The sequence below is a fragment of the Danio rerio genome, chromosome 1 (genome assembly GCF_052040795.2).
Source record: "Danio rerio strain M-AB ecotype USA chromosome 1, GRCz13ab, whole genome shotgun sequence".
In the NCBI taxonomy this organism is placed as follows: Eukaryota; Metazoa; Chordata; class Actinopteri; order Cypriniformes; family Danionidae; genus Danio; species Danio rerio.
This window is the reverse complement of record NC_141021.1, coordinates 21275440-21302500: the sequence shown is the minus strand read 5'-3', so window position 1 is coordinate 21302500 and position 27061 is coordinate 21275440. Positions and strand designations below refer to the sequence as shown.

General features: G+C 35.7%; 2 protein-coding genes across 15 annotated transcripts in view; both read right to left on the bottom strand.

Moving 5' to 3' along the window:
• The window catches only part of zbtb5 (zinc finger and BTB domain containing 5), a 16578-nt gene extending 1005 nt beyond the window's left edge, over positions 1 to 15573 (bottom strand). The window contains exons 1-5 of one of the 4 annotated variants that reach the window (XR_015476524.1): positions 15400 to 15573; positions 7394 to 8485; positions 2623 to 5542; positions 2510 to 2542; positions 1 to 2432 (exon numbers count right to left, since the gene is read on the bottom strand). The exon at positions 1 to 2432 is cut by the window's left edge and continues 1005 nt beyond it. Coding sequence is in view for 1 of the 4 variants with exons in the window: in XM_087237074.1 (XP_087093200.1) it covers positions 4511 to 5542; positions 7394 to 8482 (2121 nt within the window). In the remaining 3 variants the exon portion in view is untranslated. Of the gene's footprint in view, positions 5543 to 7393; positions 8486 to 15399 lie in introns of all 4 variants that reach the window. The other 3 variants (XR_015476526.1, XR_015476525.1, XM_087237074.1) reach the window with 3 other exon arrangements.
• Positions 15574 to 20866: 5293 nt separating this feature from the next.
• The window catches only part of fnip2 (folliculin interacting protein 2), a 39298-nt gene continuing 33103 nt past the window's right edge, over positions 20867 to 27061 (bottom strand). For 7 of the 11 annotated variants that reach the window (XM_087236426.1, XM_087236428.1, XM_087236425.1 and 4 more), the window contains 4 exons: positions 25223 to 25379; positions 24151 to 24351; positions 22820 to 22935; positions 20867 to 21532 (listed from right to left, as the gene is read on the bottom strand). In XM_087236426.1, coding sequence (XP_087092552.1) covers positions 21454 to 21532; positions 22820 to 22935; positions 24151 to 24351; positions 25223 to 25379 — 553 coding nt within the window. In that variant the 3' untranslated portion in view covers positions 20867 to 21453. 11 annotated transcript variants of the gene reach the window in all.

The following is a 27061-nucleotide window of genomic DNA, read 5'->3' as shown; positions in this document are numbered from 1 at the left end:
CAATTTTGATATTACAATTTGATTTTCTTTTTTATTGAAGACATTCTACTGTAAATGAAAAGGTGTCATTGTAAAATACTGTTCCTGGATGTTTCTTTGAGAACATTATATGCAATTAAACAAATCTGAAAATCTTAAAACAAATCGTGAATCAAATTAGGTACACATAAAATAAATATCTTCATTTAAACAAAGTAAGGCTTTGCCTGTGCTCTTTCCATTTACACTCAACAAATGACATTTACTGTTTGTTTGAACTACTTATTTAAATTGAGCTAAAACAACACAACTCTTTCATGTTGTCCCAACACAAATCGATTGTGTGGAACCCAGCATTTTGTACAGTGTAAATTTAGAGGCAGCTGCCACATTTTAATCATCATCCAAAAAAATGATGCTCCATTAATCTAAACTGATCAAAATAATTTCAAAATATGAAGCGAAAACAGAATGATCTGACATAGTTTTGTGAAACTACCCCGCAAGCATTTTTTGTTTTTAAAGAATATCTAATAGATGTCTAAACATAGTCGTCTAGGCTAAAAGAAGGCTAAATTTGGGCTGTCAGTGAAAATTGAATGGATGTCTAAGAATAGGCCAAAGCTAGACTAATCGTCAAGTAATCAGAAATGAACGACTACACGTATAAAGTCTGTCTAATCTGTTCATTTGAAGACTAGTCTAGTTTTCAGCTATTCTCAGATGTCCATTAGAATTTTCCTGACAGCCCAAGTTTAGCCTTATTTTAGCCAAACAGTCTACGTTTAGACTATTACCTCTATTAAATGCAACATTGTTTGCTGGGTATTGGCCAGTTACATGAAACGTCAGAGCGAAACAACAGATGAGCTGATATAATTTGTATGATTTCTTTAATAAATTTTAGTATGATTTGCTCATACTCCAATGAGGGGTAGGCATTGTGTAGAATAGTTACGTTTCATCGAAGAATTGAACTGAATGAGATTCAGATTCACTCTCTGCCAGCAGCTGGCACTTATGAACAGTAATGATATATGGTGCATCAGAAATCAAATACTAGCAGTAAGTCCAAATTCATAAAAAAAAAAAAAAAAAAAAAATCTGAAGAGAATATCCTATAGACACTTTACTATCTCATAAGGCCAAAAGAGAGAACCTATGAATGGAAGTGAAGCGATGCAACTGACCTGTGTAAGTCATGTGATAATGACAATTTGGCCGCTGTAGTGCATCCAAAATGCATTCATATTACTGATATTCATACTTTATAAACTGTAATTTTCTATCAGTCCAGAAGTAAATTTAAATTTAAATGTACCAACAGCAGTAGTACAGTATGTGATTTCGGTGGTAGCTATAGTGTTTCCTAGGTTATCATTGTAAACAAAGCAGTGCTGCAGTTAACTTATAAACAATACTTTTCAAATGTATTGTTCAAAGGCAAGATGAACAGACAATACCACGTAAACGTTTCTAAAAACAGTCAGTTCACCACAGATTCGTTCATATAAACAATTTAATCGGGATTCATTGGCATCTCAACCGATTTGAATTATCACATCTTTAAATTTTAATGCCAACATCAGCACTGCTTGATATCGCTCAGATTCTGCAATATTAATTACAATCACAAAGCATGTGCATTAGCTACTATGGAAAATGTGTACGCATGAATATTGTATTCTCTTCTCTCAGTGACCAAATCTGTACTCAAATTAAATTGATCTCTCAAATTTATCAGAAGAAAACGAGAAGTTGCGAGTATAACAGTGTGAATGTCTATCGATGAGATGTTCTGCTTTTTAATATTGATATTTAAATAACATCAAAACTGGCAGAAATGTACACTGCTACATATACCTCTGCTCTGCAACAGGGAAACATCTTAAAAGCACAGTTCACCCAAAACAGAACAGTCTTTACTTGTTCCAAACTGGTTTGACTTTCTGCTGTTGAACACAAAAAGATATATTGAACAAAGCAGGAAAAACTGACTTCCATAATAAGTCAATGGTTACAGGTTTCCAACATATATCTTCAAACAAATATCTTATTTTGTGTTGTTCAACATAAGAAAGAAACTCATAAAGGTTTTGAACCACTTGTAGGCCAGTAAATAGAGGGTAAATTTTCATTTTGGGGTGAAGCATACTTTAAATTTGGCACCTTATCCATACATGTTTTCAAAAATCGAACATCACATCCATTGAAAACAATTATTAGCCCCTAAATAGACAATTATAAAAATAGAGTGTTTATTTAGCTTAAAGTTATCCAGGTAGCAAGGCTCAAATTAGACTCAAAATGTAAATTACAATTATTATTATTGTGAATTATTCACTACACCACGCGCTAGTCTTCAAAACTAAAAGGTGACAAAGAGACTGTACTTTAAAAGCATAGGCTGCTTAAATAAAAAAAACACTCTTTTAAAAAAAAAGTTTTTTTTTCTATCGAACACAAAAGATGATATTTTGTGGAATATTTGTAAAAGCAGTGGCCATTGATTTTCATAGCTGTAAAAAACTATGGGTGTCAATGGCTAACAATGTCCAACATTCTGACAAAATAAGTTCTGTTGTGTTCAAAAAAAAAAAAAAAAAACTCAAACAGTTATAGACAAAATGGGGAGTAAGTAACCAAAAAATCTGACAATTTAACATTTTGGCTGAATGATATGCCTCTAACATGGTTGATTATGTAAATAAAATTATAATAATGCCAAAATATATATAAATGAACACTATTTACCTAACATTGCATTTACATTTGCTTAGCAACGTGCTAACATCTGTGTTACTGTATGCTAAAACAGTGCTGGACAGGGTGATGTAAATACAGTGAAAAAGAAAAACTTTAACTTGCAACCTAATTTTATGCTTCTGCGTTAGCTAAGCTTGCAAAAATATTTTGGGTTCCCCCAATACATTTCAGTCATTTTAAGAGCCACTGAACTGTTGAGAACTAAACATGCACCTAGAAATGATTCTGATGCATCAAAAACTAAAACACTTCAAACTGACAATACACCTCAAACATCTGACTTCCACAGAGGAAATGAACAGCAAAGCTTCTGATCGTCCTGATGTAGGATTCAGCTACTGAAGTTGACCACTTCTTGACCCACATGAAGCAGAACTCTCAATGACCATTCAAACAAAACCTTTTCACAGTGAAACTACAAGAGATAATTCACCAAAACATGACAATTCTGTCATTTACTCTCATGTTATTCCAAACCTGTGTGACTTACACTGCAGACATATTATTCAAGCTGATATTCCGGTCATTTATTTTTTTTACTCAAGACAATTCTTTTCAATTCCAAATCAAATAAATATTAATAAACATTATTCAATTTGTATATAGTCAGTTAAGAGTGATGCAGCACTGTAAACAAGGACTGGAAGTAAAAACTCACTTCAAACTCAGTGAAAATGGTTCAAAACTAAAAATATAACTCCCACTGAAAAGACAAAAATGATTAAACGTCCACAAGAAGGATCCAATAGTATTGAAACTGCCACTGTTTTTCAAGAACTTGGCAAAGTAAACTTAGTAAAGGTGAACAATCTAAAACATGATGCCCACTTATTAAGAATTATAGGCGTAAGAGGAAGGTCTGATACCTTCTAAGTCTCGAAGTACACAGCATTTCAGAAAAATAAAAATTGGAGATTCACTGGAGATCCCGGACAGTTAAACAATCATTTCTTCAACTTAATTCTTAAAATAATTTCTACGCAACCTATATTTTAGTCACCTCTTAATTTTGCTTAATTGACTTTTCAGTGTGAGACCAATCTCCTAATAGGACCATTTTACCAGTAAAAGAAAGGCTGCTTAATGACTATCCACCATCTACATGCAAGGTGTTTTCACTTCCTCACCTCCTTGATAGTATGCAACCCTTATTTATGTTCATATACAAACTTAAAAGTAGTTATTAAAGTGAGGGTTCACCCAAAAATGAAAATGTACTCACCTTCACATGGTTCCAAACCTTTATGAGTTTCTTTTTTTAAAGTAGTTTTTCTTTTTTTAAGAATGCTGAAAACCGGTAATCTTTGACTTCCATAGTAGACAAATAAATACTGTGGAAGTCAATGGTTTCCAGCTTACAGCTTTCTTCATATCTCTTTTGGTGGTGAGTAAATGATAACAGAATTTTCAGTCTGTGGTGAACTGTCCTTTGAATATTAATGTGGCTTATGGACAAAATATGACCAGACCTCTGCGTGAAACTAAAGTTGGTGTTTTTACGATTAAACTGTTTTGTTAAATGTAAAATATTACAAACAAATCTGAGTCAGCCATACAGGTTTGAAGCTACATATTAAGGAGAACCATCTCTTTTATGTGTACCATCAATGGCATGTTAACTGAAAGCATGTTAACAACATACTATACTAATAAAACCAAAAAAAAGATACCGCAGCCACCACAATAGTAGGTGTGACAGTGTAAGAACAGTCAGAAGCTGACCGGTGGCCAGTCGCCCGTGCGTGGCATATTTTGAGTGGCTGAATTAGAGCATGGCATTAGACATATCACTGTTCTGCCACCGTAAGCAGGTTGTTTTGGAGTGCTTGTACAGGTGACTGGACTGACTAAAGCGCTTGCCACACTTCAGGCAGGCATACGGACGCTCGCCGGTGTGAACCCGGATGTGTTTCTTGCAGTCCGTCAGAGTGAGGAAGGTCTTACAGCAGATCTTGCAGGCGTACTTTCTGGCACCTTCCACCACTAACACGTTGTGCTCAGAAAGCGCCTTTTTACACTTACTCAGGACATCTGCTGAGGCTCTGGTCAACTGGGGAAGAGGGTTCAAGTTGGAGTTGCCACTGTTTTGAACTATGGGGACAGAATTCTCAAAGTTGACTCCATTGAGTAGCATTGTTGAGGATGAGGAAGCAGCGTCATGTTGCTGAGGGCCGTCCATTAGCATTGAAGCCCCTCCTGGATGAGCTTTAGGAGCGATGCGCCGGTATGATTGGCACCCTCCACCACCACCTCCACCTCTGGACGAATGAGGGAATGTTTGTAATCCCAAAATGTTGCGCTGAAACTCAAGAGCAAGCTGATCTACCGATCCACCACGGGACGTCCCTAATGAGGAGGAAGTTGCTATTCCATCATGCAGCGGGCGCATGAGAAGGGACTCTGGCTGCATGTCAGAGCAGACCTGGGTCTCTCCTGAAAGGAGGTGCAGAGAGGAAGATGCAGCGTTGATGGAATCATTCGGGAGGAAGAAGCGAGCGGAATCGTGGTCTGCTTGAAATTCTCCAGTTGTGGTGTTGGGAACACTGTCAACACTACTGGCATGGTTTGAAGACACCCCTCTGCCAATAAAGGCCTTAGTGCTGAGGAAACTGGTGATGTGTAATCCAGAGGAGGACTCAAGAGCTTCACTGCAGGATAGCGTCTCTCCTCTTCTGTCTTCTGCAGCTCCTAATCCCTTGTTTCCTTTGATCAGCAGCTCAGAGCTGGGCTGCGGATCAGAGTAGCTGCGCTCACTGCACTCTGGACTGAGCTCCAGTTTTTCTCCAACTGGCTCCACCTGAGGAAACATCACACTAAGTTTTTTGCAAGGTCGTTTATGGGTGCCCTATTCATACAAAGTCACTATTCTGTAATGTTTATCCCCGTACCCAGTGGTAAGAATGTTTTTACATTTGTATAAACGCATGAATTTATGTGAATTCAAAAGTGAAAGTACACCTTACTAAAGTGTGTGTTGTGGTAGTAAAGTTTACCATGTGGTGTTGGGTAGATCAGGACAGGAGTGCTCAATCCTGTTCCTGGAGATATACCTTCCTGCAGAGTTCAGCTCTAACCCTGATCAAGCCTGGATCTGAAGGACCACTTGGTAGTGCACTAGCACTAGATTGGTGCATTTGATCAAGGTTGCAGGAAGGTATTAGTGTTGTCGCGATGCTGGAATTTCTGTACTGATCAGTACCTACATTTTTTAATTCTCCATTTAACACTAACATCTGAGCACTGTTGAGAAATGACTGTGATTGGCCGTGGGGCTAATCAGTTCATGACACTTTACTGCTGTTCACCAAGTGCAAGTTTCAAAGCCACGAAGATCAGGCAATCCATCAGCGGATCATTCATACGTCAGACCAGCTCATATTCATGGCTTTGAAACTCCAATGTTAGCAGGAAATTAATGTTTTTTAAATCTCAGTACAGATTGGTACAAAAATACCAGTACTGTAACAACACTGAAAGCCTCTGGGGTAGATGCCTTCAGTTTACAAAATTAACTTGCACATACAAGTATGTTTTTCATATAATATATTTGTATATGTATATATATATATATATATATATATATATATATATATATATATATATGTATATATATATATATATATATATATATATATATATATATATATATATATATATATATATATATATATATATATATATATATATATATATATATATATATATATATATATATATATATATATATATATATATATATATATATATATATATATATATATATATATATACACACATACATACAGTTAAAGTCAGAATTATCCCCTTTAGGCTATATTTTTTCCGATTGTCTACTGAACAAACCATAATTATACAATAACTTGCCTAATTACTCTAGCCTGCCTAGTTAACCTAATTAACCTAGTTAAACCCTTAAAATGTCACTTTAAGCTGTATAGAAGTGTCTTGATAAATATCTTGTAAAATATTATTTACAGTCATCATGGCAAAGATCAAATTAATAAGTTATTAGAAATGAGTTATTAAAACTATTATGTTTAGAAATGTGTTGAAAAAAAATCTCTCCTTTAAACAGAAATTGGAGACAAAAATAAACAGGGGGGCTAATAATTCTGACTTCAACTGTATATACACACATACATATACACATACATACACACATATAAATATTTTACTAGAAAACGACACAAAAACCAAACAGCATTGGCAGTGACCCTTCGTTATTTTTCCATTACTGCTGGAATGTGAGGGGAAATCGTTTCCATTATAGCGAATTAATGATCCGTAAATTTTTTGCCAAAGAATCAGCTTGTTATGTTGCTTGATGTTGCAAACGGATATTTTATTATAGTTAGGTACACTTGACTGTTTGTCATTCCTAGTCATTTCACCATAAGCAAATTAATTAAAAAAGTCTAAAACAATGGCAGAAAAGAGTTTACTTTCACTTTGCAATACAAGATCATGCTGCAGCCTTTCTAACTAAACACACGTGAACCTGAAAAAGAATAATGTTCAGACTCACTAGAAATTTCCAAAGAACTTTTTTTGGAGATGTCTGAAAATGAACTCTGCAGGACAGTGACCCTTCAGTATCAAGACTGTATTTCTCATCTCCTTTTTTATTTTAAGAGTTAAAAACAATTACCTGATCACTGCCTTCTGCCTGTGAGGTAACATCGCTAGTCTCATCCACCGCCTCGGGTGAACTCAGTGGCTCGCTCTTCACCACGACCTGCATGTGCTGCTGCTCTTCCTCCTCATCTCCATTCTTTATCTTCATCCCCTCATCATGGTGACGACCTGCATCCGGGTACTCCTCTTTTCGCGGCAGCAGCAATGCTTTTTCTGCTCCTGTTCCCCTTCCTCCATCTGACTGGCTCGGGAGCTGCATGTCCTCGTGGGTCAGTCCCCTTCGATATTCATCCTGCTCCAGTAAACCTCCATCATCCATGGGAATAACGCCAGTGACCACTTCGTCCACCATTTTACTGTGTGAGTCTGGAGACAGAAGCTCCTCTCCTCCATCTCGGCCCCCTGACTCCCCCACGATGCCCTCCACCTGTGAGGAAAGCCGTGGCCTTCCCCTTTCTGAAGTAATCAGGGGTAAGGGCTGCTTGCGTTTTAAGAAACGGCGTGTTGGGTGAGAACCATGCTGATCCCCCAATCCATTTCCGCACACCGCACCCGTTCTCCGCTGCGTCCCCGTTCCCCCATCTTCAGCCCCACTCAAGGCAGAACTAACCAAGCTCAAGCCGAGCTGCTGGAGCAGAAATGATCGCTGAAGATGAGAGTTGGCAGCCGCCGCCGCTTGCTGTTGCTCAGTGTGATGTTGACTGCCACGATCTCCAGGTGGAGACATGGGTAAAGTGCGCGTTGTCAGGTAGTGCTTACAGGCTTTCACCACAGCATTTAGATGCAGATGAGAAGCAGCCAACAATACATCCATCACGTTACTCTCTCCCAGCATCAGTGTGGATGTGTACATCATATCCATGAGAGCAGCAAACGCTTCAGCAGTCACCACCTCAGAGTCCAGGTGGATCATTCTTGTGCTGGCATCTCCCTCAGCCGCAGTAAACAGGGCTCGGAAATGCGTACTGCAGGCAGACAGCACAGCGCGGTGGGCCTTGAAATGACGGCTGCCTACCATGATCACGCAGTCACACAGCTGTCCATGCAGCCGCTGGAAGTTCAGCTGCTGGAAAATCTGCTCAAAGTGCCCCGGGAAATCCATGACCTGAGAACACATGAAGAATAGATGTCATTAAAGCCGTATGACAACAATTAGGCTACGTTCACACTGCAGCCAAATGTGGCCCGAATCTGATTTTTCCCCCCTCATATGACTCAAGTAATGACCATGTGAACAGCCCAAACCGCATCGAATCTGATCTTTTCAGTTCAGATTTGTGCCACTTTCATATGTAGTATTAAATCAGACACTGACCTGGGGCCTCATGTACGAAGACTTGCGTGGAAATCATACTAAAACAAAAGAATATGCGTGAGATTCGGCGTACGCAGTGTTTCATACATCTGAATTTTTTTCTGCATACGCACATTTACAGCTTTTTAAATGAATCTCACGCATATTCTTTTGTACATCCGAATAAACGTGAAACTGAGCGCAACATGCACGAGCACAAAACCCCTCCCTGCCTCCTCCCCCGTATGAATATGCTAATGACTCTTCTTTGGCAAAACCCAACGAAAAAGCAACGGCAAAACCAAGCAAAAAGAGAAACTTTGAACAGAATGTGAATTGGAGGTGCTGCTTTCGGAGGTAGACCGGAAAAAGCGGTGTTATTTGAAAGTTTGTTCTACGGAATTAACAAAAAAAGAAAAAAATTAGAGTGGGAGAGTTTAGCTTATGCGGTTAACACAGTTTGGGTATGAACATTACACTGAGTGAATTAAAAAAATAAATAGTTTGGTTTATAGGTGTAAAATGTTGCAATACCATAACAGTCTCAGAGGCGCAGCTCGTAAGACGCATGTCAACATGTTTTGACACATTCGAGCATGAACTCGGTTCGAAACCAGCGTCTGATGAATTCTTTTTACTTTTTCCACCCCGAATTTAACACAACTGCCTCTAGGAGTCGCCAATGGAAATAAAACAGATACGCACAAAAAATGTGCGTACGCCAGCCATAAAGCTGGCGTGGAGCTGCGCACATTCCCACGTTCAGTTCATCGTTAGTAAATCCAAACGTAAGCGATTCTGAGCGTAAAACCTGGCGTACGCAAAGTTTTTGTGTGTACGCTGCGTTGATACATGAGGCCCCTGATGTTTTGCAATGTGACCGCAGTGTGAACGGTTATATCGGAATAGTAAAATGGCACACATGGCGATTACTGTATCACAGAAAGCTGGTTGTTCATGTTGAAATAGATTCTGAAGGCAAAACTGATGCTTGTTAACTAATCTGGTCAATGATTGAGGCATGGGTTGATCGCGAAGCCGGAGAGCGTCGTGGGTGTTGCGGATAGGGGATCGGAGTGCAAATGACGGGGAGCTTTCTCTCCAAGACAGACAAAAGAGCAGGTGTTCGAGCACCCAAACCCCCCTTCTGCACATGCCTGTTATTTATAACGAAGTAAAATGAAATAACTGCAAACAGAGATAAACCAACTCTGTCTTCACAGTTCAGTCTGCGGCTGCTCATTAAATTTGATGAGTTCACTATACACTGGTGGTCAGAGCGCCACGCACTGCTGTTATCATAAATCGCAAATGATCAGTATTGTAAATCAAAAGAGACTTATTTTAGGTCTCAAATGCCGAAATAGACATTAGTAGTAACAGAACAACCCTTTACAGTTTATGAAAACACCACGGTTGTCTGGAAAAGGGTAATAATCATACAAGCATGATCTGACAACGTGCTTACCTCATACAGTTTACACATTATGTACATAATTAGACATTTTGTGCTCTCCGTAATGTACTTGTGTGCATGCCAGTCAGTTTAGGACCACATATTGGCCACATTTATAAGAGCAGTGTGAACAGCCATGCAAACACATCAGATCTGAGAAAAAAAATCATATTTGAGCACTAAGCTTCGCAGTGTAAACGTAGCCTTAAAGTTGCATGATATCGGGAAGATAAATTAATTGCAATATTTTGATTATATAAGTTTCACCAGTGCCCAGTTTTTCGAAAAATTTAATCTGAATCAAATTGGTCCATGTTTTGCTATCCAGGATTAACTAATATATCTTACTTTTATGACTGTTTTTTTAAGGAAAATTGAGTTGGATCACTGTGATCCAAATACCAAAATTTAGGATTACCAAATACTGTTTACCAGAGCCTAAATGGAACCAACAGTGTAGCCTCCTGGTTTAGCAAAGAACAACAGGTAATAGGCAAAATACCAGTGGCCACAAACAGCCATTAGCTAAGTTTCTATCCACCCATTTTTATGTCCATTTTGGATTTGCAAATAAAAAAAACCATAGATGGAAACACCGATATGCACATAAATTTTGAAAATGCGCATAAAAAAATATATTTGCATAACCGAGTAGGACAAACATTTATTCAATAGAAAAGATGTGCATAAACTACTATGGAACAAACACTTTTACAGAACAAATTCCAGTATGCACATTAAAAATAAGTCATGTGATTTTGTTATAGGAGATCATGTGATCAAAATGCACATGAATGGACAAAGCAGCAGGCTTAGCACACTGTAAAACATCTGAAATGTTGTTTTAGTCATTTTAAAACACCTTAACCATTTCAGTATTAGTGTCATCATTACATTAGTAATTACCTCCAGAACTGTCAAGAGCATCTGTGCTCCGCATCTGACGCCTTCAAATGCCACCATGTGGTCATTGCGTGTCGGCATCATCTTTTAAGGTGCAAGTCATTTATTCACTTTAAAAAAATTCACAGAGCTTCTCCTACCGCGGCAAATTCTATTTTTACTGCTAATATTTGGCACCAGTTAATCAGGAAGTAATGATTTTGCTCACTTTGTCTACTTGGAAACACTGCTTTATTTGCACATCTTATATGCAATATTCCAGTTTTGTGCATAAAGTTCATTAAAATATTTGGATAAAAACATAGCTAAAGTTTTTTTTAATGGTAAGAAACAGAAACACTGCAAACAACAAACCTTTTTCATTTTTGTTTGTTCTAATACTATACTGCTTTGATATAGTTTAGTTGTTGTTGTTGTTGTTTATCATATCTCATTAGATGTGACATGATTCATAGGCTTCAAATATGAAGGAATCTATACATCATCAGTAACCATTAAGCTTGTGATCATTCACTTAAAAAAATAAAACTTGTTTATTCTATGTGGTTCATTTGGTAAAAAAAAAAATCACAACTAAATCCACCCTTCTGATGGGATCAGGATAATCCTGTTTTTTTGGGTCAAATAGATCCCAATCTGAGTTGAAAGTTTTGAATAATCCAAAAAGGCAGGTTTGATCCAGATCAAACGTATGATTGGATTACATGGTCTGACCTAAATTCAAAATCCCTCTGTTACTTCTGAAAAACCCATTTCCAAGATTTGACCCAATCTGTGATCTAAAATCCCACTGGATTACTTTTGAAAAACTGGGCTCTTGAGCGTCAAACAGTACAGAAATATATCTAAAACAACCCCTCATTGCATAAATAATTAAATACAAGTAATCTTAAAGCTACAAACATAATTTCTTGACATGCCTTGAAAACATGCAAATCAAACTTTAAAATGTATGGGTAAACTTTGCAGTGGCAAATGTTCTGAGCTAATAAAAAAGTAGAGACAGTCTTGTTAGTTTTTGCTTATTTGTCATCCATATCAATGCTTCTTCTCTTTTCCAGCTTGTTTCCTTATTTAGGTGTCTAAAAAAAAACTACCATTGCGCATTATTGCGTCAGCTATTGCTCAGTTTTTGACAAAATGCTTTGTTTCATTTTTGTATATAAGCAATTCATAAATGTCAACCTTCCTATAAAAAATTTAAGTTTTCATTAAAAGAGTGAAATCCTTAAGTTGTTTGCTTAGACTTGTATTTCAAAGTAGGGCTGCATGATTAATCAATTTTAAACTGAAATCGAGATTTGAAAAGGTGCGATTTTCTTATTGCAAAAGATGCAATTTATTTGCTTAATATTACGGCCCTTGTGTTGAGTGCGGGAACACTATGACCGATCACAGGTGTTTAAGAACTCACTTGACAACGTTCAAAAAGCAAGCAGGATACTATTTAAATTTATTTATTTGCTATAAATGCTCGTATTGTTTTGTGCATGCACTTGAGTTTAGTTTGATACGTTCAAAGAGTGTTTTCTTGGAGCGGGTAAAATAAAAGTACAGTTCATATATCTGATTGCTTGTTGTAAAAGACAAAATTGTATTACAAATAATATATCAATATAAATGCATTAAGTAAATATAAATGCAAACAACATACATTTTACATTTTTATTCGTTCTAATACAATCCTGCTTTGATTTTGTTTTGTTGTTTACAATATCTCATTAGATGTGACACGCTTCATATGGGCTTCAAATATGAAGAAATTTATATTTCATCAGTAACCATTAAGTTTGTAATAATTCACTTAAAAAATAAAACTTGCTTATTTGGTTAAAAATTACAACTGAATCCACCCTTCTGATGGTCTCAAATAGATCCCAATCTGAGTTCAAAGTTTTGAAAAGCCCAAAGGGAGGTTTGATCCAAATCAAGCGTATGATTGGATTACATGGTCAGACCTTAATCTGACCCAATCTGTGAGAGAACAAAATTGCAAAATCTAAATCTAATCCATTTAGAAACTATGCATTCAAATATGAGAAATCTTGTGCTGAGAAGTAAAATCTATAATTGTGCATGGAAAGCATAGAATGTCATTAAATCAATATGAAAAATGTAACACAATCTAAATGTAAAGGTTATATATATATATATATATATATATATATATATATATATATATATATATATATATATATATATATAAATAAATATATATATATATATATATATATATATAAATAAATAAATAATATATATATATATATATATATATATATATATATATATATATATATATATATATATATATATAAATAAATAAATATATATATATATATATATATATATATATATATATATATATATATATATATATATATATATATAAATAAAATTAAGATTTTAGACACAATTTATTGTTATTTTCTTAATTTAACATGACAACTGACATATTTATTGGAAAAAGTGGTTTTAAATAAACAGTAGCATAGCGTACTTTGTAATTATGCTTAGTCTTTCTTTGGTGCTATTAAAACCACCACATCAAACCTGCAGCTCTTTTATGAAATTACAGTAAATCGCATTTTAAATTGCAATCGTAATCTTGATCAGATAAATCACAATTAGATTTTTTTCTCCAAATCGTGCAGCCATATTTGAAAGTACTGTAAAAATACTCAAACAATTAAATTTGATTTACCAAACTCACACAAGCTGCAATTTCACATGTCACATGGTGAAGTGTCACGTCAATAATCAAGCTTTTTCCTCAAAAATTAAAAAATGTAAAATAAAATAAAATGAATGATTTTTGTTCTATAGCGAGCCGACTCTTATCCTTTTGATTAGCATTGTTTCTTTTGAGTTGTGCAGCTTAGTTCACAGAATTTCTACAAAATATGTTGTATACTGTAAACTCACACACATATTTATATTCCTTATTTAATTTTTTTTTTAATGTATCTGATAACCTTACTGGCTTCGAAGCCACCTGGAAACCCTTTTTAATTATCTATCAAATGCCAAGGATAACATTTTTAAGGTATAACCCTGTCATCATGTGCAAGATCATTATAATCCCTGTGTCTGTCCACTGGCCTAAATATATACGTGTATCACTGTTGACCCACGTATAATACTGGAACAATTGATGTAATGATGGTTTTAAAATCTTTTTTCTGTCTTTTGTCTTTTTGTTTGTTTTGTTTGCATTACTTTTCTGTCTTTATTAACCATATATATATATATATATATATATATATATATATATATATATATATATATATATATATATATATATATACACACACACACACACACACACACACACACACACACACACACACAGACAGACAGACAGACACACACATACACACCAGCTTACAGATTGATCTTTTTCTGATCTCATAACTCTGTGCTTAGTTGTTTCAGAAAATTTAAACAGATGTTTCAATATACAGTCAACATTTACTTTCTATTTGAATTTGTTTTATGTTTTTACTGCAAATGTCACATCCATAAAGCTGGAATTGCTCAAATCACTTCGGATAAAAATGTACTTTACGTCATATATACACATATAAAATGGTAATAATAATAATAATTGTGGTTTTTAGTTGTTTTGTTTGAATAATTACTGAATTCAAAATTATTATTCAATTTATGAATTTCAGATTAGATCAGAATCAACTTTGTTGTCATTACACATTTACAAAGCAACGAAATGCAGTTTAGGTCTAACCAGGAGTGTAATAGCAGCAAGTGCAGGATATAAGTTATAAAGTACAGGTTGCTATTCATAATCAGAGGTAAGCAGATAGATATGAACATGAATTACAAATGTATATGTGCAGTGGTTATATACAATTTAAAATGAATTAGTGCAATGAGAATCTATCTGGTTCTCTCGTGTACTGTAACTACTTCAGCTACTAGAGTAGTTAAAAAACAACTGGACAGAGGAAGCTCTGGTGGTTACCATGGTGAATTCTGGTAAAGTTACCTGCACATAACTGAGCTTCAATTAAACGAAATAACAGAAAACATAATAAATTACTACAACATAAACTATTAAGCAAATGAGTAACATTTATCCTTTTCACAAACTGCATCCCTAACGTTAGTCTATCAAACACAAATCCTCATGCAAACCTCAATAAAACAAAAGAACGCCTTGTCTTTGTAAGCTTATTAACACACACTGTACATGCCAACAATAAAAACAAAGTGTGGAAGCAAATATAATAGAGCAGCTAATAGTTTAAATCTCTAATAAATGAGGGAAGTAACGCTAGTTATTCTGGAAGGTAAATACTACACTGTTAGCGGCTAGCTCACATCTCACATAGTCCTAAAAGGCACTTACTATTTTATTTCATGCGTCTTCACAGAATTCGGGGTTTATTCTCCAATATAATCCAGATATCCGTACAACATCTGCCCATGATAGTTATGAGAGGTATTGGCCTGTGAAGTAGACTACAATAGAGACAGTCACGGGAGGCAGAATCAGCTGCCCAGGCGCGTCTCGCTCCCTACTGCAGTCTCTTCTTCTTCCTCTTTTTATTAATGACGGTCGACATATAACGATGAGGTGCACTACCGCCACCTACTTTACCGGAGCTTGTGCGGTACGAAAACAAGACAAACTTTGTAGACAAACTTTATTCTGACTTGAGAAATATACAGGTTCTTTGAATATCAGCATTTAGCTTGCTGCTTAAAATAAAAATGTATTTCTCCTAAATTATTCACATAAACACAGACTCAAAGGTAGGCTCCAGGGCATTCATTCATTCATTTTCTTGTCGGCTTAGTCCCTTACTTAATCCGGGGTCGCCACAGCAGAATAAACCGCCAATTTATCCGGCAAGTTTTTACAAAGCGGATGCCCTTCCAGCCGCAACCCATCTCTGGGAAACATTCACACACACACACACACACACTCATACACTACGGACAATTTAGCCAACCCATTTCACCTGTGCTGCATGTCTTTGGACTGTGGGGGAAACCGGAGCACCCGGAGGAAACTCACGCGAACGCAGGGAAACTCCACACAGAAACGCCAACTGAGCCGAGGATCGAACGAGCGAACCAGCGACCTTCTTGCTGTGAGGCGAATGTGCTACCCACTGCGCACAACAAAAAAGTTCGTTGAACATAAAATCATCATATTAGAATGATTTCTGGAGGATTGTTTGACATTGATGACTGTAATGTTGCTAGCAAAGCATGGTTAATATCCACCTCAAAAGAAATAAATGGTTACTTCTTGCCAGGCCCCAGCACCAAAAATTACCAAAACAAATTAAATCTTTTATTCAGTGTATTGCAAAGATTACTTGTTAACACGAAGACTAACAATGTGCGTGAAATGCTGTAATAATTTTAGTGCACAAAGGTTGTAACTTAAAGGTCAAATGCACTCACATATAGTGTGAATTCGGGTAATCTGGGACACTTTTTGCAATTCTGACTTCAGCGCTCTCTATGTCTATCTAACTAATTATAACCACATATCAGACTTTTCTGGTTTTCTGGAATCCCTAAGATTTTTTCTAACCACCTAAGAAAACATAATATCATACTGAATCGAGTCATGCCACAACTATTAGTATTTTTGTGTCAAAAACAAAAATTCTGCCTGAATTTGATAATCTGGGACAGGTCACTTCGTAATCTGGGATATTATGTATTTGGGCTGAAAAAGTACATATTTTCCATATTTTTGCATGCCAAACACAATTTTACCAATTTTTGAAAAGTGTGTGTGGGGGTTTGTGTTTGTGTGAGTTTGTGTACAGAACATTGTACATTCCATCTTTGTAGTCATTAAACTTATTGTCTCTAAATGCATATTTCTCTCATTCGAAGGCTGTCCCAGATTACTCAAACCATGCTGTCCCACATTATCAATCATATTTAATAATGTGGGAAAACTAAATGTTTGAAAGAAAAAAAATCTAAAAAAAAAAAACATTTTCAACACTTTAATACATATTTTGTTACTTGAATAGATCACAAACATAATTTAACAACAGTTGGGAATATTGTCTTATTTATGACAGGTTTATGTCCTTAACATTAATCTAGCCAGAATCCTGTCACTGACCTTGTCATCCAATTTTGATGAGAGCTTCCTGATTGACAAGTGCCCTGCCACCCTGTATGGAACCCCCCAATGAAGTCATGTGATTTCACTCACATGAAGTCCATGCTAAATTTATAATAAAAGTCCTGTTGCCTGAACTTTGTCAGAACAGAAAAACACACAGAAGCTTCCCAGATTACCCAATGTCCCAGATTACCCAAATTCACCCTACATTTCTAAATAGTGTATAAAAATAACTGTTGGGGAGAGTGGTGTATTGTCACACTGTTCATAACTCCACCAATTGCGGTGCCATCTTAAAAATCAAAGAGCCACTTTGTGTGACTCCTCTATAGTCAACCTCTTGTTCACATGTGTTCAAGATTGCTCTAAACTAAGGTTAGCACACTTTCCTTATTTTTATTTTGGCCTAAAAAGTAAAAACAAATCAGTTTAAATTTCATTTAGTACACCATTATTAGCTAAAGATGTGGAAAATTATTATTTTGCACAAAATAGATGACAGTAATGTGTCTTTTGATATGTTTGCTATGTTGGACTAACCCTGACATTTCGCCAACATTAGTACAAATGTCAGTTTGGGGCAAGTTGTCACATGTGAATTAAGAAAGGAAAGGCAGTAATTAGGGAAGGAAGTTCCTGGGCTTGTGGCAGTTGCATATCCTCTGGCTGTAACCCCCCTAAACATTCAGGCTGACTTTTGGGTGGCTGCATTCAACTTTATCACAGAAATGTATTTCTAGAAACCATCCTGCATCCTTGCACAATCCTACGTCACAGATCACTCTATATTTAGAATCAGAACTCTGTCGTGCCAGGTCACAGCACCAACTCTACCTTGCCAGGCCCCAGCACCAACTCTGCCCTTAATCAGACACAAGGCATCAATTTGTTCGGAGGCTAGACAGATGTTATGCAAATTATCTGCAGCATTCCATTCAGTTATCATGGATCTATGCGCGATCAGAGAACATTTGAGTTTAATATTCAAAGTGAAGTTGTCTTGTCAGTTAATGTTTTGATTTGAACGTGTATTGATAGAAATATATATGTTTTCAAATCCTCTTGGCATGATTTTTTTTTGTCAAGTTTTTAAAATTTTATTTAACAATTAAGAATCAATAATCACTATTAGGTAGTTGTGTTCTTATTTTCAGATAATCTAGTTTGACAACTTACCTGCCGATGGGACAGATTGTCACAAGTGCACATTCTTCATTCAATAGTCTACAGCTCCTTAATCCGATAAGGTATGAAAATGTGCCCGAGACTTCCTACTTTCATTTGGTATGTCATATATTAGATTGTGACGTATGGTGCTCAGTAAAAGGTAGAAAGTATGAAAAGTGTGACAACTTACCCTGCTTTCCCCTACTTCATTACGCCTCTAAAACAATATGATTATAGTTCAGAGTTTAGAAGTTTACTTCCTGACTTGAAATTATATATAATTGATCACAAACTTAACAGAGAATAAAGACATGTAACAAAACAGCAGAGTTCCTGGCAATTTGTTTATTCATCACTAGTTTAGATCTTATCAACATCCTTTTGTCACAGACAAAATTCTCAACCGCATTCAACCTAGAGTAAACACCATGCACAGAACAGACCAAAAGATTACATCTGTTAGCCTCAAAAGAGACTACTAAAAGTGGCAGAACTTTAGTGTTCAAAATTCCAATCTCAACAAAACATATATGTTTGTAAAAAAAAAAGAGACACCTTTACATTTATTTTCAGTACAGAAATTCACTAGGGACGTTTACACCTGTATTAGATGCTTGTTTTAAACTAAAATGCTCTGACGCCATCAGCACGCTGCATTCTTGATGTGTGACACAAACTGATCAATCCCATTAACTCACTTCACCAGGCCACTTTCAGATCTCTCACTTGAGGTAGAGTATTCTGTAAAAAATATCAAAAATAATTATCTTTCTCTAGGTTTTTAAGGTGGAACAATAAACAAAAACTTGTCACAAACTTGGGGTTCTATTGCTGTGACGTTTGACTTATAATGGCGTAGACCACTGAAATATGAAGCATTCGCAAGGACAGGCCGTAAAAGTGAGCATGTGCTTTTGTAAGCCTTTAATAAAACAGTAGCACCAGATTAATACTGCAATCCACAATCTGTGGACTGTCCAGTAATCAACAGTAACACAGTTTAATATACCTCTCCTTCAATTATGTAAACATTCTCTCATCTTTCTGAGATTGAAGCACACACTGTCATTCCATACAACACGCACACACACACACACACACACACACACAAATTCAGAAATAATGCCTTAAAATAATTAAATAATCTTTAAATTAGGGATTTAAAAATACCTTAAGATTACACTGGGCTAGACACAATGAAAATTGATTGATTCAATCTAATTCCAAATATTGACATTGTGAAATCTTTCTTTCAGGACCAAATTGATGCTTTACATAAATAACATTCAAATAAAGTAGTTTAGATTTCAGAGCTATGCCATGCTTGTGCCAGTTGGACGGATGGAATTTCTGTTAAATTATTTCTGTCAAACATTAAAATGAATCATATTCAATCTCATGTTGTTCCAAATCTATGGGATTTTTTTTTAGATACCAAAACAAAAACAAAAGTTCACTGACATTTAGAAGATCCTATCATACACCCGGCGCAATGCGGTGCAAGGCGTGACGCAATTGTTGTTTGCTAGTTTCAGCTTGATGCAAGTGTCGTTTTGACGTGTTGCACCACGCTGTTTAAATAGCAAATGCATTTGCGCTCAAATGTACAGCCATAGGCGATCTGATCTTAAAAAGGAGGTGTGTTAAGGCGAATTGCTGGTGCGTTGCCATTTTAAGGATCTAAAAAAGACCGCTCAATAGACCAGCTAAGAGGAGGTCTAAAGTCCAGCACAAAGCGCGTCAGTTGTGCGCCTCACTTACACATTGCTTAATACACACAGGATGTACAGCAATAAGCAAATATCTTTACAAATGAAAAAAGAATTAAAGGAATAGAAAATTACAAACATGATTATTTTCTACATAAATATAAAAACCACCGCCTCCATGCCTTCTTCATCTCGGGGGGGCTTTTTCAGTGTATTCATGACAATTGCTTTTGTATAATGTTATCATTATAAGCAGTATTATTTATTATATCCATATTTATATTTGTTTTATTAAAAACAAGCTTAGACTTGTCCACTTGTCAGGTTTTAGACCATATCAGGCATAGCATGTGTATTTGTAAATAAATCAGCTTTTTTGAACGCACTTCGTTATTATTGGTCATTTATTTGTTTGCTGGAAATTAGAACTAAATTTATAAATAGTTTTGAAACAAATAGTGAAAGTGAAAGAGAGTGAAAGTGAAAGTAAAGAATGAGGAGGCTCATCTCTCATTCTCGCGCTACCAATGGTCTGTTCAACTGTTTTCTCCCTAGTGAAGCATTCAGTTTTTCCACTTACAAAGTCCATCATGTAAATAGCAAATGCGCTATGGGCGCAACACAGCTGCCTCTTAAAGGGAATGGGAGATGAGACTCTGATTGGTTTATTCTCAAAACACACCTATAACTCATTAAGAGAATAAGCTCAACCCTGTTAGACCATGCGCCACTGCGCAAAGTGGGTTTTTCCGTGCTTAATATAGCAAAAGCAAATTCAGACACGCCCTTAATGCTTTTGCGCTTTGGACTTTGCGCCAAGATCGATAAAATAGAGCCCCTTGACTTTAAAAATCCTTCGCTTTTATTATATAGACAAGAGTGTCCAGGATATCGTTCAAAAAGAGGAAAATCCTGCAGACTTGGTACAACATGAGGGGGAGTGCATTTTTAAAACCAAACTTTGACTGAATAATTTCTTCTGAGTGGAGCCAAGTCTCACAAATGCTACAAAATGTGGCTCCTGGTGTAAACAAGCTCTTCTAGGAAGAGCTCAAGCTCTTTCTAGAACTAAACTATTGTGCATTTGAATAAAATTTATTTTTCAATCTATAATATCCGCTGTCTCTAGTCTTCCCTTTCAAATAAAACATGAGGTCAAATTTAAAACAAGCATTAACAAATGTCCTAATGTGGTGCAGGATTCACTCTATAGATTCACACATAAACACACTCACACAAAAGACTGTCAGCTGGACATACGAGGCATTCTGATTGATAGATTAAGGCTGGACATGAGCTCTGATTGGTTGTCGAGCATTGCATTGTGATTGGTGTGGTCATCTGATAGGGATCAGATCCTTGCTGGTCCATGCAGAACAGGAACACATTCTGATTGGTCCTTAAAATTAAGTCTTGTTTGGTCCATTTAAAGAAGGATCTGGGCCACGTAAGGTGAATGTGTGCTGGCCACTGCTGCAAGCAATGGAATGTCACTAGACTCAATCCTGGAAAGACAAAAATAAGGAACAAATTTTAAGAGAAGCAGTTTTATATTGACACTTTTTGCATTTAGAATACCATAAATATCATTTCACACATTGTGTTAAAGGGATAGTTCACGCAAAAATAAAAATGTACTCACCATTTACTTACCCTAAAGCAGTTCCAAACAGTTAGATTTTCTTCGCTGAACACAAAAGAAGATATTTTGAAGAATGTTGGAAACTGGTAACCACAGACATCCAGGGAAAACAAATAGTATGGAAGTCCAGCATTCTTCAAAATATCTTCTTTTGTGTTCTACAGAGGAAAGAAATTCAAAAGGGTTTGTGACAGGTGAGTAAAAAAGTGGGTGAACTGTGCCTTTAAGGTTCCATCAATCCAATCAAAAGTGGACAATAATAAAATAACAAACGTAAACAGTTATTAATAATGTAAATAAATAATAATGTAAACAGGGTATGAAACACTTAACTGTTGTCCACATTTGACCACTTTGCATTTCAACAAACTGCTGAGATACTTGTGTGATCAAATGCATTTAAACAGACTAAAAAGACCATCTACTTTCAGCCTATTGAGCAAACATTCATTAAGGCATGTGCTGAAGGAAATTGCAACAAAACAAGATATTAATGTTAGGTTCCCATATAAAAATTAATAGGTACATGGAAATGTATGGAAATACAATATAAGTTCATAGTTGGATTTCACATAAATAAAATGTCAAAATATTTGTAATTTCAGTGGAGGAAAAAATAAAATATCATAGTTTCCAGCCATAATATATTTTTCCATTTACTTCAAAATCCAAACACAAGTGATCAGAAAATATGCATTTAAAACATATATAATAGATGAACAGTCAACTACTTAGTGTAGTGCAATACTTGTTAATGGATCACTGAAATTGCATGTTAATACCATAGACCAAGTGAAAACAGGGACTTAAAGGGGTGGTTCACACAAAATGAAAATTCTGTTATTTACTCTTCACTTGTTCAAACCCTGTTTGAGTTTCTTTCTTTTTGGTTGAACACGATTGAAGATTTTTTTTAAATAAAGCTGGCACCCATTGGCTTCCATAATATTTGGTTTTCTGATTCTAGAAGTTGATAGGACCCAGCAAATATGATTCTTTTATGTTTAACAGAATAAAGAAACTCAAACATTTACAATCACTTGAGGAAGAGTAAATGATGAGGTTCTTCTTTTTTTTTTTTTTTTTTTGCGTGTACTAACCCTTTAAGTGTAGGATCAGAAACAATAAGTTACAGTAATTGTAGTCTTACCCCAGTGCAAGCCCCAGCTCTTTTACATGGACCCTGGTTTGTCCTCTCAGATATTCTGCTAAGGACCGACTCTTAAAGTACACCTCCTGTAAGCGGTCCTCCAGATGCATCACACACTGAAATGATTTACACAGAAAAAATTTCAAATATAAACATTATTTGTAATGTGCTGAGCTAAAACCTGCTGCAAGTTAAGAAAAAAAAAATTTACAGTAAGACTGTAAAATTAATTATTTTGATAACACACGCTCACGTAAATTCTAACAAAACATGCAAACAAAAAAACACACTGCTAGTTCAGAGAACACATGCATATAGAAAACCCAACTGCTTCCTTTTTGGAGTCAGCAGTGTTGTTGGAGATCTGAGAGGTGACATTTTTGTTTATTTTAATGTCCTGCCCGGCTGAAAAATCCAGCCTTGGCTGGTTGGCTGGTTTTAAGCTGGTCGACCAGCCTGGTTTTAGAGGGGTTTTAGCCATTTCAGGCTGGTTTCCAGCCATTTCCTGCCTGGTCTTAGCTGGTCAGGCTGGAAAATGACCAGCCAAATCCAGCTAAAACCAACTTGACCAGCCTGGTTTAAGCTGGATACAGCTGGATTTGGTCGGACTCCCAGCTTGGCTAGGCTGGTCAAGCTGGTTATATCCTAGCCTGACACGCTAAGACCAGGCTGGAAACGACTGGAAACCACCCTGGAAGTGCCCAAAACCCCTCTAAAATCAGGATGGTCGACAAGCTAAAACCAGCCAAACAGCCTAGACTGGTTAAAGTTGGATTTTTCAGCAGGGTGATCTTACAATTTCTTGTTATTTGTAAATTTTAGCCCTAATTTGCTTGTTAAGTGTGACGTCACACGAAGTGGCTTCCGGGTCCAAGTGCTCTATCAAACTGTACGAGGAGACCCAACAAGTGTGAATAATAAACGCTTACAAAGCGATCTATTACTTTCAAAAAACATGACTAATGCCATGTCAGCAACACAGCTATTTTCATGACAAAAACATTTCATTAACAAATATTTAATTAAAAACCACAAACATATGAATCCATGAATTAGATAATTTTTTAACATTACTATATGTTAAATATTCTAATTTCTTTCCTATGTTATGAAGATCATTAAAATATTGTTGGAATACCCTATAGTTAAAAAAAAGTTATTGAAGGAAAAATCTCTCTATATGGGTCAGTTTTTATAAATATTACAATAAGATAGCTCATTTAATCATTTATGAAAAAAGGATTAAAAAATAAAATAAAAATCATACTGCAAACATTCACTGAATATGACTGAATTGTAAATACGCTTGTAAATGCGTTAAAGAGACTTACAAAATCAGCAGCGATGTTGAGTGCATACAGCTGCAGAACTGATGTGATGAGTGTGTGTATGAGGTTGGACACCATCACGTCTCTGCCCAACCGTCCGCCTTCACACATTCGCCTCTGACTCGTCACCACCTGAACACTCAGTCGATCCGTATCTGCCACAATACAAAGAGCCTCGGCCACCGGTTCATCCAGTGCTGGATGCTGCACAAACACACACGTTTTCATGATGTAGTGAATTCAAAAAGCCCACACAAACAATTACAGTTACGTGTTTCCAACATATTTTGTGAAAAAAAATCTATAAACTCTAATAACTCTAAACAATCTACATATTCTAATCAATAAACAATTTGATTTGATTTTATATGGTTACATTTGGTTTCCAAAGTTATATTTTTTTCTTTATTTAAATGGATATATTTTTATTATTTTAATACTTTATTGCTCGTTGTCGTAGATGACAACATGAAGACCATGACAGTATAATATTTCATAATATCATAATAGTCTATTAACGATAATATTTTATTATATTATTAATAGTAGTCTATTTTTCCAGCTTGCATGACTTTACCTTTGACAATATTTCTTTTACTTGATTTACAAAAGCACTGGATAGTCATTTTCCTAATTCAATAACAATTGTTTACACTAAAAATTACTTAGTAAAATGTCAAAATAAATTTACTACTACTAAGGTACAGTAACATAGTTGGCAAAAAAATGCTACATATATATATATATATATATATATATATATATATATATATATATATATATATATATATATATATATATATATATATGTGTGTGTGTGTGTGTGTGTGTGTGTGTGTGTGTGTGTGTGTGTGTGTGTGTGTGTGTGTGTGTGTAAAAAAAGAAGCAACTTATGTTTGGAAAGAATTATTACATAAAATATGATGAGATTTTCCCTCAATAAAATCTCCAATACAGAATAACCAATATGTAAAACATAAAAACTAGATTTTTTTTCTCATTATATTGATTTTGTCACACAAAATTGATGAATCATTTACTGTATTCTGCAATAAAGAAATGTGATTGCACTTACAAGAACAGTGTGTTCCAGGTCAGCCATGAGGCACTGTTTGAGCCTGAGATCTGAGCTGATGCCATGCAGGGCAAAGTCGGGCATGTACTGAGGACAGTAGCCGCCCAGCAGAGAACGGCCAAAATGATTGACACTGGCTCGACTCTCCACCTGAGAACTAGACAAATAAACAGACACGGTTACTGCGACCTTTACTGAAAAAGAGGTGTACAGGCTTTGAAGACTATGAAGGATCAAAAATTAAAACTGTTGAGGACTGCAAGATTAAAATAAGGAAAATTTGATTGTAATGTAATTAAAAGGAAACACTTATTTAGTCGCATTCTGTGTTTTAATACTTTTTCTGAATGTTTTTATATGTGTTCTGAATGTCGCACCCTTTTACCCCCTCCTGACACCTGAACTTTATCAACCTATAGCCTACTGTAAAAATCAGCACGAGTGAAGATGACAAAAAAACAGCCAAAAAAAAAAAAATTTTGGTCAAAATCAGTAGAAAAAAAACTACATTGTTTGGAAACAGTTTGGATTTGAAAAAGCTCAAAAACAAATTATTTGAAGAATTTGCTTTGTGATGGTGATTCTATATGCTAATATTGTGCTACATGCTAATATTGAGATAAATCTCTTTCACAATATTTCTGATATAACTTGTATATACCTAATAAGAGAAACTCCTGTATCTTCAGAGAAAGATATTTTTCCTATTTTTTTAATGTGAGCACACACTTAATATAACCTCTGTGTCGTTGATACAGGTGGACACTAGAGGGTGCCTTTCCAAAATAAATTCCACATCTGCATTACTGAAGAAATCAACTACCCCTGTAGCTGAAGTAAAAGAGTCATGCAACACTCATCAACAGAGCCTTCATTACTTTATAGAATACTATATAATGGATTTCATCCTCATTCTGGAATGTGAAATCACGTGTGGTAACAAAAATTTAATTATTTCAAACACTCCTGATGTTATGAAGTGCATTTAGATTCAAACTATGTCGGTTAATCCGTTTGTAAAGAGACACATACACAGGCAAAACCATCACCATAGTTTGTTTATTCATTAGTTTTTACCATTATGACAATGACTAAATGAAGACTATGAAGACTAAATAACCACAAATCTTATTAAAACTTTTTCACTGTGGAAAAATTATCAATTTGACTTATTTTTTAATTAATTTTGTGAAAATTATTTTCTCCTTTTTTTCATCTTTTGCTAATAAGAACAGCTGACATTGTCATTTTGCCATTTTCCACTTATTATTGTTTTTCTAAATGCAAAAGGCACTTCATTCTTTTAAATTGGGGATTTATGTATGTGTGTGTTTATTAAAAACAAGTTTTTCCAGAACTTTGACATTGACAAAAATTGAGATTTGAACATTTGACATTGAGGACCCCTTTAGATGTACACTCACCAGCCACTTTATTAGGTACACCTTACTACCGTGTTGGACCCCCATTTGCCTTAATACTTCGTGGGATATATTCAACAAGGTACTGGGAATATTCCTCAAAGATGGTCTATATTGACATGAAAGCATTACGCAGTTCCTGCAGATTTGTCATCCATAATGTAAATATCTCCTTCAACCAAATCCCAAAGGTACTTTATTTGAATGAGATCTGGTGACTGTGGAGGCCATTTGTGTACAGTGAAGACCGGTGTGGTTTTCTCCTGCTGTAGCCCATCCGGCTCAAAGGTTCCATGTGTTCTGCATTCATAGATGCTCTTCTGCATATCTTTGTTGTAATGAGTGGTTTGAGTTACGGTTGTCTTTCTATCAGCTGGAACCAGTCTGGCCATTCTCCTCTGACCTCTGGCATTTTCGA